At 36.6% G+C, this 19,666-nt stretch overlaps 1 protein-coding gene across 1 annotated transcript; it reads left to right on the forward strand.

Annotated features, from left to right (window-relative positions):
- Window positions 1–544: 544 nt before the first annotated feature.
- Window positions 545–10,385, forward strand: TFB2M (transcription factor B2, mitochondrial; the record flags this gene model as incomplete). Its single annotated transcript, XM_026082278.1, has 7 exons — window positions 545–745; window positions 1,674–1,827; window positions 2,235–2,383; window positions 3,937–4,026; window positions 5,931–5,993; window positions 7,321–7,472; window positions 8,866–10,385. Coding segments are annotated over 7 exons (996 nt in total), but the record flags the coding sequence as incomplete, so codon positions are not given.
- Between the last annotated feature and the right edge of the window lie 9,281 nt (window positions 10,386–19,666).

The following is a 19,666-nucleotide window of genomic DNA, read 5'->3' on the forward strand; positions in this document are numbered from 1 at the left end:
TGGGGGGTCAGCGGGAGCCGCAGCCCGCCCGGGCTGGCTGCCGGCGCTAACGGGCCGCGCGGGGCGGGGGCGGGGGGGCTGCCGGCTCCGCCGGCCCCGTTTCCTCCTGGGACCGGGGTCTGGTGACCGGCAGGACCGCTCTGTGCTGCGGCGCGGCCTGGGCTCTCCGTGGGGGCGTTAAGTCAAACGGGGTTTCGGGTCTGTTTATGCAGAGCTTTGGGGGAAATACGTTAGGGCGCAGTCTCGGGACTTGTGTCCATAACAGCGGGCCTAGGGCTGCAGGCCCTGCCTGAGCTAGCGCTCCAGGCTTGTGTAGAGTTTTCTTACAGTAATCTCTTCAGAGGATATTTTAAGTATAGGGATAATTCTGGTAAGATTTGAAGATACATTTCAACTGGCAGAACAAAAAACAGTGGAAATATATGAAATATCTTTAATGTTCCTGCACATCAAACCTTGATGCTGTGTTTAATTCACTGAGTAATCTTAGGGAGGCTGTGTAAATCCTTTTTTTTTTCCTTTCTAATTTTTGTTTTGATGTGTGTTTGAACAAACACAATTTATTTCGTTATTGAAAGTGGTATGCGCCAAGTGTTGTATTGGGAAAATCTCTGAAGGAAATCACTTAGAAAAAAGATACTTTTTCCCCCCTTCAGGTCCTGGAGTCTTGACCCGGACTTTACTCAATGCAGGTGTTAGAGTTGTTGCTCTAGAAAGTCACTCGGCTTTTCTTCCAAACTTACAGGTAGATTTTTGATTTGATAGCACATTTCTAAAATTAATCAAGGGGAAAGTGAGAAATTAACTTACAACTGTGTGACTGTTGAATTCAAGAGTTATTCAGCGATCATTACTTGTAACATTTGAAATAATATTTAAAAAGAAGTAATAAGTAATGTTTGGTTTTACTTARCACATTCAGCAACAATTTTGCTATTTTATGATCAATTGTTTGACATTTTGTGTATATTGGAATTCATAGTCTCCCTTTGAATAGATTCACTTATAAACTTAAGGCTAATATTCATCAGAATGATTGTGGCACTATATATTTAAGCAAGATGTTTGAGTGTAGCTTTCAGAAACCTATAAAAATAGTCTTTATCTCACAATATTATTTAATCTATTGTCCTGCAATTGACTCGGAGTATTAAGACACTTATGAGTGTTTCCCTCTCCTGTTCGTCTTGGCGTCCTATGGATTCCAAGGTGGTCAGACACAGAGCCTTAGAAATTACATCAAAAGGATTGTGGTACAGTGGTTTGAAATAGAGATTTGGAATTGAAGACGCTCACCTGATTTAAAATGTGTGTAAAGGAATTCTCTTTGTACATGTGAAGAATTTCAGTTGTAAATCATTAAGTGCAGTGGGTTGCTCAGCTGAATATAGCTTTCAGCTGTTTTACAAAACATTCTTGCAGAACATCTTACTAGTTTAAAAATGTGTTTTAAAGTTGTAGTTCTGTGGCATAAAAATGTCAAAATGTCTTCCATCATAGAGGAAGCTGCTTTTTGTGTGAGCTATGAGAAGTGACGCTGAGTTGACTCTTGTTGACTGGATACTGTTTTTAAGTAGTATTTGAACATTTTTTTTTGTTTTGTTTGGGATGGGTGTTTTGCAAGACAGCTTACTGTGTCCACATTTCTTCAGTTGAAACTTATTTTCATTCAGTCCCTAGAGAATAGATTGGATGGACAATTAAAAGTAATTTATGGTGACTTCTTCAGACTGGATCCTTTGATCACTGGACCAGTGAAACCACCTGCTGTGTGTTCTGAGAAACTTTTTGAATCTATGGGTGTAGCTGCAGTTCCTTGGAGAGCAGGTAAATGCACATATATGGCCACACATATTACTGATACATTTARAGGCTGCATAGACAGTTTGGCAAAATCTTTGGGTCTTGCTTGGGTATATGTTCTATTTAATACATATGCTGGATTCATRCAGATTATATGCTCATTTCCTAAATTTCAGTTTTATTCAGGTAACCTCTTAATAGCTTAAAAAAAATCTTGTGGCAATATGAAATCTCAGCTATTTGCATGCCTTTAATAAAGGTTTAGTCTAATGCAAAATGGACTTGGCTTTGAATAAAGTTTGAATTTTATTCATTCTCAAATAAAATGACCTGACAGACTTTTTTAATTGTTTGTAACTTACACATTAGCATCAGATTGTTCAGTCCATCTCACAATATTTTAAAGATATTTTTACTCGCTACTGAAACAGATGTACCTGTGAAAATTTTTGGAATCTTACCACAAAAAAAGGAAAGAAACACGCTATGGAGGCTACTTTTTGCCCTTTATGAATGCAGTTCCATATACAGATATGGAAGAGTAGAACTCAACGTCTTTATAAGTGAAAAAGAGTACAAGGTAGGTGCAAGATATTTTACAGGTAGTCGAGAACTGCTACATAGATCATCAAAACAGTTATATAGTTAATGTTTTTGCTACTGGTTTAAAATTTCTGGCAGAAAAAGAGAATCATGTCTGCTCCCTTCTTGTTTTATTTAACTTTTTCTTTTATTTGTCAGAAACCATTCTGTTGTCACATAACCAAAAATCTTTCAAATTTGAAGGCTGTTCTTGTGAAGGATAGGCAACAGCAGACCGCTTGTTTTCCATTCTAACTTCTGAGGTGCTTAAATTCCGTAATGTGTTTTTGCAACAAAATTGTTTACTAGTTGCACGTAATAGTCAGTGAAAGAGGGAATTCAAAAGGCATCGTGAAGAGTAGCAGCATTACTAAGTGTCATACTCAGTAAGATGCACTTGCCCACTTGAGCTCGTTTTTCATGTAGTATTGAAAAAAATGAGGCAAAATATGAATGAATTACACATGTAAGTTCTGTACACTCGGGTGCAAATTAGCTTTCTGGGTTGCTTGTTCCTAATTTATATTCTGTCCTAAGACTTTTAGTTCAGGGATGCCTTTTCTTTCTGTGAAACTGTGAGGTTCATACAGAGCTGCTAAACTTTGATTATTGAGGTAAGCAAAGACTTCCACGTGTGCGTACACAACCTGCAGTCTGTCCAACACATTGCTTAAAAAAAAAAACAAACTAGTATATTCTTCTAAGAAATGACAGGTGGATATCCAGTTAAGTGGTATCTTTTTAATGGCCAGATTTTGAGCAGATGGAAGGCAGCCTATTCCTTTTAGAGCAGTTACTACTTTTTTTTTTTTTATATTAAGTTTTCCGGTTTTATTGTGAGCCCTCTAAATATAAGTTAAATGTACTTAAGTAAAAGCAATTGGAGCCTTCTTTTAATGAGTGCTGTTGGTTCCTTGTTTTGGTTGATAGTATGGAATGGCTTTCTTAACACGGACATCTAATTTCACACAATAGTTTGATTTACTTCTCTTTGCCTTGTTTGAAAGTAACCATGAGATTTTTGTTTTTTTGCCAAGTGTTGTCTGATCTGTAATATTGATCAGGATGATAACTGTGCAAGTGGCTTAGTGCTCACTGTAATCACCTGATGCTATTTTAACAGTCTTGGTTTACTATGCTTGTGYCTTATTGGGAATATTCTCCCATAAATGTAGAAGTACTCAAGAGCTGCTAACTCTGCCCACATTATTCTTATACAAAACATGGTGCCTGCTTCTCTTCTGTATGAGACTCGACTCTGCCTTACAAAGGACCAGAAAGTGTAAGCTGGAATTTCCTACACAGTTCAGTTATCAAAATTGCAGCAAAAAAGTACTTAGACTGCTGTAATGTCTTCCAGTCTTGTTCTCTGACGAGATGTACTAAGACAGTGCGCAATATGTATTTGATGCCTAACGTAAATTTAACTTGGAATTTTAGACTTCACTCTGAATTTTTTACCACTTGTTATATTTATAAGGATTTTGCTTAGATAAAGAGCGATCTTGGGTTTTGCAACAAAAAAAAGTTCTTCCTTTGCCGTTTTGTCAGGTATTAACAGCAAAACCTGTAGAAGTGAGGGCCTACCAAGCACTTTCTGTGCTTTGGCAAGTAGGATGTGAAATTCAGCTTCTGCACATGGTAAGTATTTCGTACCAGCTGACRTGGTTAATGCTATAAACGTGTTTACAGAAAACTGTTTAAACTGTTTTACCATTGGAAACTATTTGGAAGCTAATTTGACAGTTAAATTAGTTGGAGAGCTATTGAAAACTCTTGGATGTACAGTTGAGCAGCATCATTAACTATGATGTCAGTATTTTCATTACAAGCCACTGCACTCAAAGGRTTTGTTCTTAGAAGCTGGTAGATAAGGAAGTGATCTCTGGGCAACAGATGGGTCTTTTCCATCCTGCGAGGTGTTATGTGAGACTCAGACTCAGAAAGACTCTGCTCTGCCAATCTGTCATTGACTGCTCTTTGTATGTCTTCTGCATTTTGCCACCGTGTATGCTTTCTCCTTCTTGAGTAGTGTTCAGTAGAAGGTTGGGTTTTTTTTTCAGTTAGCGCTTTTATATAAAAAGCAGGTCTGCCTCCTGCTAGTCGATAACTATCTTACCTTCTCAAAGTCTTCTGTTTATTTTTAAGGTTTTCTAAATTGTTTTTCCCTCCCACACACACGGCCACCAACTTTCACTTGCTTCAAGCTTTATAGAATTATATTCTTTTGTGTGCTGTTTTTCTAGGAGTCTACTTTTATAGTTTAATGTTTTGCTAATCTAGAATTAAAAGTTTCACAAGGTATTGGCTTCCAACAAGCTTTTACCAGCCTTGCATTTTCTGCTAAGGCAGTRTCCATAAACTTAGCCTGTGTTTAATATTGGTACTACCATGTTTGGTATTTAAAACTTCATGTCCTTGTAAGACTGAGTGTCTGCTTACTGCCTTTCCCAATCTGGAGTCTGCCTTTTTTTTTTAGTTCTGTACAGAAGGATGACTAAAGGCATGGAATAGTTTATATATAAGGAATGATGAAATTTTCTAAGACTCCTTGAGAGCAAGTTAGGTGCCTAAACATTAGAGCTAGTCACATTTTGGATGCCCGTGGCTGTCTGAGACATGCACATGACACAAGCAGATACAGCACAGGACTTACCTGAGACCAGTGCCCTTGTTGATGGGCTACTGGAGGCCAGGCAGAATATCCTAAGATATCTGAAACTGCATCAGATTTGGTATCTGATTATTATCCGTGTAGCRTAGAAAGTACCCTTCTGAAGGGCCATGACTCTCAAAAATCATGGAGATCAGAGAGAGAATGAGTAGGGTTTAATTGTTCACTGGCTCCTCCAATGTAAGAAATTGCAGGTATCAAGTGAAACTTGGAGGAGGCAAGTCAAAACCAGCAAAAGTGTAGTAAAGCTGTGGAACTCCTTGCCAGGCTTTTCTAGGTTCTGAAGATTTGCATGGCTCACTGAGAACCTGGACAAAAAAATTTATTGAGGGTTACTAAATGTATAGAAACCAGATGTGGCTCAGGACGTTCCGAAGCATTACATAGTTAGAGACTAAATAATTTGAGAAACCATCATATATGCTTGCCTGGATTTTATGCTGTTTGCTATATATCTGCTTGCAGCTACTGCTGGAGTCAGACTAGTGAGCTAGTGGGACTTTTCGTCAGACCCACTACAGAGGTGTTTCCTATCAGTTTCCAGCTTTGTTTCAAATTCTGAACTTGAAACCTCTAAGTAGCCTTGCTAATTTATTGTAATATATGCAAGTTATTTGATTATAAGTAATTTCAGCAGTGCTACTCAGATACTTTGTTAGGAGTGTGACAAAATAACTTATTCAATCTGGACTTTGTGTGCTTATTACTTTAAATTTTTACAATTTTTTTTTCTATTTTTAATATGTTTACACCATTTTAAAGTAAATTTTAGAACTGGAGTAAACTTCTAATTTGGCATGATTGATGATAAATAATTTCCAAATTCTAGCAAAGCACTTTAATTCTGTAATTTATTTGTTCCCTCCCATAGGAACCTTGGTCATCATTTTTAACTAATTTGAAAAATGGGGGACTGGCGGTACCGAAGAGCACGGTAAGACCATTATGTGGGCTTTCCTCCTTTTAAATGTGTAGCTAAACTACTTTTAATTAAATATAGGTTAATATAACTTTATAACAGCATTCGCAAATGTGTTTTCTGGCTGTGAATAGCGTATTTCCTAAGAAATGTTCTTTTAATTAAAACACACAGGCAGTGTGTAGATGCATGAGAAGTGTGGTGCAGAATTGCTATTGAGTAGAAACTGAAATAAATTAGTATCTTTTTATTGTCTGTAAAGGAAAAAATATAGTGAATTAACAACATAAGTGAATGCGAAGAGGTGAAGAATTACCAATACGTTCATGTCTACCTGCTTGAACAAAACTCTTACTGCAGTTAATAGCACCATCAGGATGTTGCTGTTTTTGATGAAGCTAGTTGTTCGTGTGTCCAGCCTAGATTCCATGTGCTAGCTAAGTGCTGAAAAGTGTGGGTCTCAAAGCTTAGATTTTCATCCCCCCTTTTTCATCTAAAATTCTTTACTTTTTTTCTCTTAGAGAAGTACTGATATTCTTTTGTATAATAAAGGAATATTTCTATTTAAACCCAATAACATAAAAGCATGTTTTTAGTTTTACCCTCGCCACAAAAACATGCTACAGTAGTATATTGAATGTTGTTTGAAATGCTGTTGTATAATGTAAGTGACTATCAGTGAGTATAAGTGGTTGGGTATGCCTTACACACTTAAGTGTGTTGTTGTAATGTCATGTAGAGAGGCATATCAGATGGAGTGTGTAAGATGTATTGTAACCCCTTACAGCCTTAGGAGAAGTACATATGGGAGATCTATTGGATGATATATCCATTGCTGCCAGTACAGAAGTACCTTTATGACAATTAAAGACTCTGTCCCTTCCAAACCTCATAAAATCCTCGCGTTGCAGTACTGTCTTCAAGTGTTGCACTCCAGTATTTCTATATTTATATACAAAAGGCAGGTAATTGAAATGATTTGACCTGAAATCTTGCATAATACAGGCATAATATAGACCACACAATCTCTTTTGAAAGTTCATGCATCAAGCCTGTGTTGTCTATTTGAACTAAGTTCTAATCTAAAAAAAAAAGATATCTGCTTTATTTCTTATGTATTTCCTATTTCCTTTCCTGTTTGAAAAAAGATAGTTTTATCTTAGTTCTAGAATGAAATTTTATAGCCTTTGCTTCCAATTAAATTATCTTGTTATGACTTCTCCTGTTAAGTTAACGCTCTTTAAGAAATGTTTTTTGTGGCACAGATGAAATGCTTACTCTTGCCTCGAGAAAGATACTGCCTTAAAAATGACTTACTTGCAGTGACTTGTTTTTCTTTCAGTGGTTGCCAAATGACCATTTATGTTTGATACGACTGACTCCCCGAAAAAATCTATTTACAGGAGGCATGAAGGCCAAAAATTCAGCTACCTTTATTTTCATGGTGAAACAGTGTCTTGCTAAACCCAGGTCTAGACTTATTGATAGATTAAAGTAAGTAAGGAAGAAATGTATTATGTATAATTTTTTTTCAGAGAATTATAGAAAAATACTAAAATATGTTCTCAAAGCAGTATTTATTTGCAGTTGAAATACAGCTTGCTTATTGAGTTTTTTTCTTTTTTTAGTTCTAAGCATCTAAATGCGAAATAGAAGATTTAATTTTTCCAAACTCAAATTTAATATCTTTGGGAAATATTCCTGGGCTATATTCAGAAGTTTGGCAGGAAGGTAGGGAAGTATTTACAGTATAAAGATGCAGTATGTGGCTGTATAGCTAATGGAAGTGAGTGCACATATCTGCAAGAAGTTTCTACTCAGCTTAAAGACACACTAATAAAGTCACCAAGATTTTCCAGGTATAGAAATTAAAAAGCTGGAACAGAGCTTCAGTTTGTAAGAAGCATCAAAGCAAGGCTAATGAGAATGACTGAAGGTTGTGGAGGGTTGAGTGAGGATGTCCTCAAATGGCTTGCTGTTATCTAATTCAAAAATTAGGCTTTAGACTTATTTACCAGTTATGCAGCTGTCTTTAACTGCTCTCTTTGATATGACCTGGGAGCTATTCATTTGGCTTTGTGGTCACTAGATTTTTGCTCTCATAAATAGGATGCATTTGCACTCTGGGAAGCATTGGCTTTAACTTGTTGAGGAAAAAAATTAACATAGATTATTTCTCATACGTTGGTAGTGGCTTATGGATGTTAATTTCCAGAATGGAAAAATCTAATATGCTAACAGACTCCTGTACCTCATTTAGCAAAGACAAGTGCAAAGAGCCTTAATGGTTTTCTTTATTAAAGCTCAATGGTGTACCTAATCTCCATTCAATCCTTCAGCCAGGAATTGGAGCTATCCTTAAAGGCTTTTAATTTACGTCCTCTGTGGTTAATGTGTATGCGCGTATATAAGAGGTCTAGTTTTCATTGTAATGATGTGCATGGGAGACAGTGGATGGATATGTTTATTTACACCACCCACATATTTTCTTCTGTATGTCATACTATATCATGCTAGACTGAATCATCTTCTTGAAGATGACCTTGGCTTTAATTTCCCAGGCACTGAAGTATAAATCCATTTATGCTGTAATGCCTGTTATTGACTTATGTGGGGGGGAGAGTCACCCTCCAATGAGGTGCGTTATGTGGTTTGGTATTGTTTTTGTCTGCTGGGGGTTTTATTTGGTATTTACAAACCTTATTAGCAGAGGTTTCCTCCCCTTTGCAGTATGGATTGAAAATAACTTATGTCATAGGAAGAAAATGTAAACTTCTAGAAGCTGAGAAAGAATGAAATGGACCTTCAAATACTGTTTCTTGATCTTAATTTATTTTTTTCACAGAAAGAAATGCTCCATTATGACTTTGTTTGTTTTATGTTTCAGTTCATGGAGCCTGTACAATGGCCGCAAATTACTGAGAGAGCTAGAAATTCCAGAAAATGCTGAAACAGTTAACTTGTACCCGGAAGACTATAGACGTCTTTTTGAGGCTTTGCAAAGCTCTAGTGTGTTTACTGAAAGCTGGTTCCATGATGAAGTATTGGAAAGTATAAGAAATATAAACTTCTAAATCTAAAGGTGCTGACATTTGGAAGATCTTCTTTGCTTCTGGAAGATTACTATGATAAGAAATGGTTTAAAAAAATTGGAGATACCATTAGTTAGATGATTTCCTGCCTAAACAGGAAGATAAATGTACCAAGAAACAAGAGCCCTTCTACGCAGGATGCAACTATGGGATTTACAGTCATTTCACTACAATCCTATCCAGAATGGACAAATTTTGCATCTTCTCCGGGAGCATATTAGCAAATGGCTGCTTTTGGATATACCACTTAAACTGAACTACTTGTTACACTGCTGTGGATTTACATCATTTGAAAAAAAAAAATAGACCAAATACAGTGATTTGTGCAATTTGTATTTTAGCACTCAGTGATCTGAGTGTTCTTTCACAGATTCCCAAAATACATAGGTCTTTACAAACATTGAATCTGTTTTATCTGCTCCTGACTAAAAGCCTTGCAGTCTAAAATTAGCATAATAAATCAAGGCAGTGGGTTAATAGAAGACAAGGTAATGACAGCACAATAAAACATCCAGAGTGTTTTGTTTAACTGGAGATTTTGTCGTGTCTCTGGGGAAAAATTCATAGCTATTTTTTCTTTTGAAAAATTGAAATGACAAAACTAATTGAACTTTGACCAGTCTCTTCTAATTTACCATATGCAAAAACACCTATATGCTCATAGGCTTTATCTTTAGGTCTGAAAACAAAGTCACTGGCCATTCAATGTTATATAAACCGTTAACCAAAACCTTACTTGCAGCCTTTGTCAATTCATTATTCATTGTGTATTACCTGTATATATAACCTTATTTTAAAACCACATGGTATTAAAATTCTCTTTTTAGCCATAGTCCTCCATAATGCAACCTGTTCCTGGTTCCTCTTGCTCTCTTACCATGTAACTTTTCTGTTCTTGTATGTTGGATGTTGCTGGCAGGTACTACTGGTTCTGTTTTCTATACTACCTCCTATGGGAAGCAGTGTGGCCAGAAAGGCTTTTTTTTTTCTTTTTTTTTTTTTAGGAGAATATAAGTTAATAAAATGTCTTTTTGGTAAAGGCTCAGCTTTTTTTTCGGACTGTGAAAAACAGTAGTGACCAAAACAATGCAAACAGAGAATTGTATTTCTTAAGCATAGTGTGAGGTATATTTGTGACATGCATTCATCTCTGTCTTCCTCCTGCAGTTCCTGCTGCAGAAGAAAAGTTCACTTGCAACATCTTCAGTTCACTGCCCAAGCTAGGCTGCTGGCCGTCATTGCAGTGGCAGAATCCCAGCTGTCTGCTTAAGCTGCTGCTAAGCTTTTGTAATGATAAAACTATTAGAAAAACTGAGGTTTATGTCTCATTATGTCTCAAAATGTTATTTGTGCTTTGGTGTATGTCTTGCAGATTTAAGGGTGTTTTTTGTGTTCAGAGTTCTCTCTGCTTTAGATAAGTTGCACTGTAAAATGACCATGAACGGCAAACTTGCTAATGCAGGAGCAATTCCACCTCTTTTTCAAACTCAGTAGATGATGACTTGTCAAATCTACCAGTCAACAAGAACACAGTGTCTCCTGGCCTGATTTTTTTTTTTTTTCCTTGAATCAAATACCTTGATCTTGTTGCAGCAAGATATCAAACTGAACATGTTAGAAGTATTCAGAGCATAAATTAAAAAAGACCACTGTCTATATAAAGGTCCTTAACTGTGTTGCTGACGACATTTAGAACATGAGCTGAAGAAATAAAATTATTTGCTGTAATTTTTGATGCTGTTGGCAAGCAATATTGACAGAGCCATTGCAGAGACCCCTGACAGAAAAGAGTCTATAAGTGAAAGGAATATTGTATGACTGGGGACTTGAAATGAGGAGACTTACTGCTAGCCTGAACTGTCATTAACTCACTGTTTGAATGTAAGCAATATGTTTAATCCCTGATCACAAATGTGAAATGAGAATAATGCCTGCCATTATAAAAGTGGTTTTGGTATTCCAAGAGATGGAAAAAAGTGAAAAATACTGGCCTACGCAAATGAATATGGGGGAGTGAAACTCAAGTAGGTCTATAGATTTGATTCACTGGTACCACGCCCTCAGGACTTTGTTGTCACAAGTTTACAACTTTTGTAGGATAATGTCAAATACAAACTTTCACTGAAATTTTAAATTGTATAAAAAGGCTTTTCTTACATTTTTGTTATGATTACTAACCAATCATGTGTCTTCACCCTGTATTTCTTTCACCCTGTACTACGTTCCTTTCCTTAAGTAGTATGTTTTATTATTATTTTTTGGTTTATAACAAAGCAAGGTTTTTTTCAGTGATTTGGTTGCAAGACCCATTGACTGGCAATTTATAAGTGGTATTTCCACTATAGGCTTTTTGAGACTTCTACACTTCTCCTGATTTATTATCTTAACACTTCAAACTGCTTCTTTATATGGAGAGCTTAAGCAATGTATTTGAGCTTTTCAGCACACACAATGGTCATGGATTTAATGTCTTTCATATTCTTCAGTGTGAAGATTTAATTTCTCAGAATTTCTTATGTTCATAAAGTTAGTGGTAAACAGAGTTTTCTCACTTAGCTTATAACAATCAATCTTGAGGAATTATGGAATAAGGACTTATAAATACATAGTGGGGGACATGCCAGCATTTTTCAGGCAGCTCTGAGTGTTGTATTTATCCTTTGCTTAGTGGCTTTTCTGTTGCTTGGTACACACTGATACATTCCTTACAGTGTAACAGGGCAAAAACTCCAGAAACTGATTGGTGGAAATACTAGAGGGTAGAGACAGGTGGTCAAGGACAAGTTGAACTCCAAACCTTTCGTGACCATTGCTTTTTAGGTCCTGCAGGGAAAAGGTAGTTTTGTCTATGCCACTTAAAAAGCAGTGAGGTGGGATTAGTATAGTCATGTTTATTGATGAGGTAGCTAGCTTGCCAAGAGTGGGAAGACAGCTAAAAAAACAAGATTATATTTGGGATGAATGTTGAATGTTGATCCATTTCCTTAGTTGCATTTTTTTTTTCAGTGCAGAGTAGACAGCTTAATGAGAAGGGGGATGTCAATATTTCTCCTAAACGCACTGCGTATTATAAAAGCAGCAGACTCAATAGTTGCAAAGAAAATATCTCTTGATTTATTTAATGAGGTGACAAGAACTAATATGGCTGATTTAGAAAGAAGAATTAACTTATTTACCAATATGGTAGCAAGAGGAGGAGGAAGCCCATTTTTGTCTTTTTAGGGTGAGGGAATGTGAGAAAGGGCAACTGTGAAAGATTACTTTCAACTTCTTGCGCTTTACCTTTTGGCATATGCATCCATAAAACTGTTTTCAAAATGGAATATTGGTTTCAAAATGGAATCAAATGGMATTTTATTTAAAAAGCAAAACTAAAACTGCTATGCCAGAATATTTCACATAATTCTATCTCTGATTCTCAGAATTCTTTAAGCTGATTAAAGCTGTGAAGCTTTTGTTCAGAGCTGTTTTATTCTTAATGCAGAACGTTTCACACACAAGCCAGTTGTTCTAATGAACGTGATGGAATCAAAAGGGAGAGAAGGTTGGGTTTTAACAACATAACTTATGATCCTGTTCTCTATAGTGCCGCAGTAACTGTGTAATGAAAAAAAATGATGGCTTGTAGAGGTTCTGTCAAGAAGGACATACGAGCAAGTCTAGCACAGTTCTTTATTTGTAGATTAATTGAATTTGCATAAACAGGTATTTGTTACTACAATGTTTGAAATATGTAGATAGTTTATTATTGAGTTATTATCCAATAGTACATCTAGAAAAGTTTACTGAAATGAATTGGCAAAGAGAAATAAGAGCACAATTAAGTCTTACATATCTAGTTAGAAATGAATACTAGTGTGGGGGTTTTGGACATTTATGTTCTACTTTTAAAAATATTTTAATGATGCTTTGGAAAAACAGGCCATTGTGACACTGATTTAGAACTCTGCCTAGGTTTCTATTCCAAAGATACATAGGTTTAATATCCTCTGTGTAAGAGAGTAGGGAATTTGATAATCCTAGAGGCTTAAGGAATTAGAATGTTTGTTGTCTTTGCAATATGCCACACTGTTCCAGACTTCCAATTTCAGTACTTGAGAATTACACGTTATCAGAAAGGAACACAAATCTGTGACTTTTCAGAAGGCAAATTGACAGTTTTGCATGTATCACCATTTAAATCACAATGACGAGAAAATGGTGTATTAATAAAATCTTAAGCATGTAAACTTTCACTTTTAATTACAGATCAGTTTTTGTATGAACCAGCATAGCAATAATCATCAATCATTTGTACAGTGCCTTAAATTTTCACTGTGCTTTAGAAACTCTGACCTGCTCCAGTTTTTAAAGAAGATTCCTTTTTCATTTCAGATGAACATAATACAGTTGCAAACCGTAAATTACTGTAGCTTGCCACTCCAATTCTTTTGTCACTGTTACTAAGTAACAGTAAGTTAAAGGCAAATAATAAACTTTCTGCACGGAAGTGTAGAGGGAGCCTAAAAAATAGGATGTTTCAGAGCTGCTGTTTTCTAAAATGCCTGGCCTTCTGCATAGGTCTGAAGAAGCAAGAAGGTGCACATCCCTTGTTTCTGCAAGTTCAGTGCTTTGAAAGTTGACTGCCTGGAAACAAAATTCTAAAGAGTTGGGGTTTTTGTTTTGTTTTCTCTTTTTGTGTGTGTGTGTGTATGTGTAGCTTCTGGCTTTCATTTTAAACCACTTCTGTGTAACAGTGCAGGCAGCTTATGGTCACATCCAGAAGAAACAAAATACAGGTGTAGATGTACTGTATAGAATGGTGCATTTGCCATATTCCTCAATATGTTCATGGAAAGCAGCCAAAATCACTTCAGTTATTTTGGTGCTGCTTGCAAATGCAAAGAAAGAACTTGAAACCAGGAAAACAGTATATAAATTTAGTTTAATATTCACATTTTAATAAGTCACCAAAATGCTACACAAAGAGAAAACAAAACTGCAGGGGGGAATTTGCTCAAAACTGCCAATGTTAGACCGTCTCTGAAGAGAAGATCTTAATGTCAACTTTGAGACCAAAAGGTTTATGGGAACTACTCTTCTATCATGGTGATATAGTGAAGTTCCCCATTTCTGAAAGTGCATTACTTCATGAGTTACTGTGCCAGATACAGTAGGTAATAAAAAGTATTTTGAAATGTGCACCATTTTCAAAAGTTGGTGCAAAATTCTGTTGTATATTACATAGTTTTGTGTTACGACACTTGCTTTATATGAGGTATAAAGTAACAGAATTCTAAAATTACATTGATTTAACTGTAAGCTTCTTGGGCAGACTGTTTTGCTGTCTTGATTCTGTGATCTTGGATGAGATGAGAGTTACAATGTACATACAATATACTTAATAGAAAGTCTGCCATATAGCATCTTTATTTCCAGTCTGTTTCATTTTTCACAGGTGGATTTAATTCTTGAACCTCTAAAACGTGAACCACTCATGATTCATCTGTCAAGTGGAACTCTTACTTTAAGTATTGCCTTCATGCTTCAGATATTGTTTCTTAGGGGAGCTGCCAAGCAAATTCCTTTTAGTGTACCATTTTAAAGTACCAATATATCATAGTTTATATATTGATTATAACTTCCGAGGTGATAAGTCTTTTCTAATGGCTCTCATCATTTGTGTCATCCATCTGCCTGTAAAAGAAAATTGCTCGGCAGTGATAGCAATTGCCTAAAGTTTTACTACTTAACTGTATTAATATCTTAGTAAACACAAATACAAGCAGAAAGAAACCTGGTCCTTACAATGCCTAGTTAATGAGCAATTTTGCCATTTGGAATTAGGTAATTGGTCAAGTTGCATTATGTAGTCAGTAGCTTGCTTCCGATTCAGAAGAGGGATTGTGACCTTACACTAATTAAAACAGTAGATGATGAGATAAAGTGCTGTTAAGGTAGAATATGTATACACTGACTACCAGGCTTGTTTAGCTTTAAACATCTTAATAATATACAGCTTAGCCTTGCAGGTAATAATGACAATGGTAATAGAAATATCAACATAAGACTCCAGAAACAGATTGTGTGGTATAGTTTAAGATAAGTACATGTAACAGGAAGAACCTCAGGCTTCCTGAGAAAGATGGTGAATTAATTGTTCCAGCAGGCTAAATACAATCTGCAGTGCTGTAGAGTGAAAATTCCAATCTAAGCTTTGCAAAACTTTAATTAGCAAGACTCTACATTCAAAATATTTTTCTTGTGTAAAAATTGAGAGAATAATGAGTAACTTTCTGACAAATGACAAGAAGTCAACAGGAGATGTTTATTCACTCACATTGTATCCTTGCTCAATAGCTATTGCGTCTTTGTCCTTGAGTGTGGTGTGTTTTACCTGTCACTGCTAAAAATAGATGCTTGCTGTCCCCAGCTGATAGAACACAAGAAACAGCAAACACAGGAAATCCAAGTGAAATTAGGGGTAGCTAAGACACAGCAAATGGAGCAGAGTCAGTTAGTCACAATATTGAGCAAGACTTTAACACTTGATGTAGTTGTTCCCATTGATAAGACACCAAACAGACCAACAGCACTACCTATTTACATAAAGCTTTATGTTTGCATAGAGTTTGGTATGATTCATACATTTGAATGAGTCATAAGTTTTCTTTGCAGGACAGCTACTCTTCATGTTTTTCTACAAGCTTGTTTTTATCCTGGTCCCTTTGTTTATGAGTTCTTAATTTTATAGTGATTGCAGAGAAGTCTGATATCATCATTACCCTTTGCTGCTCCCATATTTTCAGCTGCAGAGTGTAGTAGACATATACAAAGACTTTTATTGCCCTGCCACAGAATCACACTCCGAACGTAAGAGAAACCATCAGCCAAATTGAATTGGCAATGATTTTGCTTGATTTTTATGCAGATCTCAAGCACGCAATCTACAGATTGACTCAGGAATATTTACCCATGTGTAACATTGCTGCTTAAACTGAAGACTTAGTTTTTAAAGCAAAGCAGGAAATAAATGCACACTGCACTATGGGTATAAGATTTTTGGAAGTCTCTGCTAATAACATTCAATGCTTCCTGCAAGAAATTGTCTGCAGGAAAAACAAAACAACAAATTTAACTATTTGATTCATGCTTCCCTGTAAAGATGTGAGATTATAATTTTTTGTGTAACTATATCTCCAGAATTATTTTCATATAAAGTACACTTACAATTCTTGTCTTTCAGCTATGAAATTATGCTGACATCATCTTCAAAAGCTTGTTTATGCCATACGAAGAAAATGTGTATGTTTGAGGCAGGGAGAAGTCAAGACTAGAAAGTTTTTATAAAGATCATAGTAAAAAAAAAAACCCAACAGGTAAAATCTGTCTGTGTATGAAATTTATTATGAATTTGTGCTCAAAATGCTTTTGCATTAAGATTTTTTTTTAATTTTATATATAGGAATCATTAACTTTTAATTAGCTCACCAACACTAACATTGAGGAGACTCCTATGTGTTCATAAAAGATCCATCTGTGCCTACAAGCTTTCAGCTAAGTTATTTGATACCTACCCTGTATCTTTAGTGATACAGGTTTTGTATAAATTCAAAACTTAAATTTTGTATTTAGATCCATATTTTGTCACCAAAAAAATCATCTGTGTCTCGCTGGCTTGCTTATGGCTAAAGAGCAGAATTTGTATAGCTGTGTGGGTTATTTCATTACTGCAATTCTTTTTTTTTAAATTCATGTTGTGGAACACACTGTCTTGAAATAGAAGAGCTAAACTTCAATGTCTCATCTACAGACAACAAGGAAGTATGACTAATTCAGCAGCATCAGCTGCAATTAAGTGATATTTCTCACAAAAATGCCTCCATTACATGCCTTGACAGCTATCTGTGTGCAGTATGATGTCACGCATGCTCAACTAAGTATCAGGAAGTCTGACCTGTTTAGGTTGGTGGATGACTTGGTAATGTAAAACCCCATAATAATAACAACAGGGATTAATTAAACTAAATATGCTCAATTGTCAATTGAGCCTTTACTGGGCCATATTAATGAGCAGTTATAGACATCATGTAATTATGGCTTGCTGCTTTTTAGAAAATTCAGACTGATGTTTCCAAACATGTCTGGGTCAGGCATTCAGTTGTTCTCCATTGCTCAGAGAGGGTGTTGAATGGCTCCACCTAGAGACCAATCTATAAACTGTAGATGTAGATATTCAGAAACAGCTGTCAAGCCTCCTCTTACAGATGTTGAAATATCCAACACTGCATCAGTGAAAACATTTATGCTCTGCTTCAGAACTTATCTATACCAGAACACTCTGTTACTACAATTATACTGTCATATCAATTGAAATATGCTCAGCCAAAAGTTGTCTGCTGTAGTTTATATTACTCYCCAGCTTAGGCCAAGCTGATGAAAGCCCCTTTCTTTAGGGATAGCTGCATTTACACTTGGGTTTTGGGCAGAATAGCTGTCTTGGCTAAGGTTGCAATTTTTTTTAAAAATTTTTTTTGGTGAAAGAAGGGATTTAGTCCCTTAGACCTATTTTTGTAATTTGTGAGATTCTGTTACCATATGGGACACATAACATGAGAAAACCTGAATGTTCTTAGAAAATTTTGAAAATAATGATCTACATCCTGTATAGTGTATTTGTATTAGCCCTTTCCTGAGAGCACTTTCTGCAGTTCTTATGTAGGASTTTGTTTTCTGCATAAGTATATGTTTCTACTTATGTTTTCTGCATATAATGTTTGACTATTTATCTCTTAATATCTACCTCTTGGGTAGATAAACTTAACTTTTGTTATTATTGGCATTATGTTATGGGATTTGGGCAATGTCTGTTTAGAAACTTAATGACCACAAAACAGCATACACTGAGAGACAGAAGGAGACTGAACAGGGGAAGGAGTATAGCATACAAGCTGAATACAGAAGTGGTGGTTTAATATTTTAGTAACTATTATGGATGTCAAGTGTCTCACAGTATCACTATAGTCAAAAACTGTTTTCTGGCAAGTTTGCTTGGAGGATTAAAGTTAAGCATAGTGCACTTAACTATTTAATGGAAAGCTAGATTGTTCTCAGTTCTTTTGTTAATGAATTACATCACTGCAGCATTTTGGAGAATGTCTAAATATATTATTCTATGAGAATCCAGTGGCTTGATCTACCTTGGTTCTTCCCAACAGCAGTAGTTTGGATATGCATATTGTCACTTTTGATTACCCTATTGCAGCTGAATGAAAGCAGTTGTAGATTAAAATAATTGTTCCTGAGAACAGAACTGAGTATGTTTAGAAAAGGAAGCTGTTTCGCAGGCCTGTTATGTCTGTCTTGCAATGTTCTTTGACAGGATGATTTAATGCTCCTTTCCAAAACAGAAGCCCGAACTCCCTCTATTGGCCTCATAAGGAAAATCAGACTAAGCCTATCTGCCTGGCTGAGTGCCTTCAACCCCCATGACATACTTGGTCTCTTAAATGAATGAAGCTAGGTAGAACCAGACAGGAAGCACGCAGCATCTCCTGTGCTTTGGCCATTTCAGAGTGGCGTTCTTACTTAATTGTGCAAGTGATTTGCTTTTCCCATCTCACTTATTTGGCACCTGTGACGGATGGCTCCGAAGGGCTTCCAAAACGCAGGTGGTGTGCAGGACTTGCTTCCCAAATAACCCGAAAGAGCTAGGACACAGTGCAGGGCTGTATCTAGCACTGCTTGTTTATAATCAGAGCAGAATGATATCCACAAATGGATCCAGAAGCCAAATCCTAAGGAAAATGTCCTGTTTTGGGAGGGTATTTGACAGAATCATTGTAATATCTCTTCCTTTGTGAGTCAGGCAGTTTAATGCTTCAGTTGCACCAAGTAATGCGCAGTTAATGAACTGAAAGGTATATAGTCTTCTACAGCGAATGGGTTTATATATGGTGAAGCCCCTGCCCAGCAGGTCTGACTTCCCTGTGCTGCTTTGTGGCAACCTTTGTGAAGAAATAAGTCACTAACGAACCTTGGAGGGGCGCTACAAAACGAGCATGATTTTCCCTGTGTAGTACATTGAAAGACGCAGAGAGCCGACTGCACTGAAGCGCACGGGGGCCAAGCCGGAGGGCGCTTCGGTTCCCCGCGGGCCTCCCGGCAGGATCCCCCCTTTGCCGGCCTGGCAACCAGGCCCCTGCCGGAGATTGCAGCCCCACAGCCCTGGGAGGTGCCCAGCCAGGTCACCTCATTACTTTTACTTTGTATAAAATTGTAGATGTCCCACTCTGCATACGCTTATGTCATTTTTACTATTGTATTTTGCTTCTGATTCTGTGTCATGGTTAAGGCTGGGCGGGCTTTAAAATGAAGCAAAAATACTGCTGAACGAGGCCAGCATGGCACTTAAAACTTTATTATCACTTGAAGCTCTTTCTGAAGTTGGACTGCTGAAGGTGTAAGATTTAAGTGCCAAAAGGCCATTTGTAGGATTTCCCACCTGTTTTTTAACAGGATTTATGACTAGAAATTTTCTCTCGCATTTCTTTTAAAAGAACTGGAAAAAAATAATCAGCATCCTCCCTACTCCTGATTGGCAACACCTGCTGCAAT

Source organism: Apteryx rowi, unplaced genomic scaffold (assembly GCF_003343035.1).
Source record: "Apteryx rowi isolate R43461 unplaced genomic scaffold, aptRow1 scaffold_117, whole genome shotgun sequence".
In the NCBI taxonomy this organism is placed as follows: Eukaryota; Metazoa; Chordata; class Aves; order Apterygiformes; family Apterygidae; genus Apteryx; species Apteryx rowi.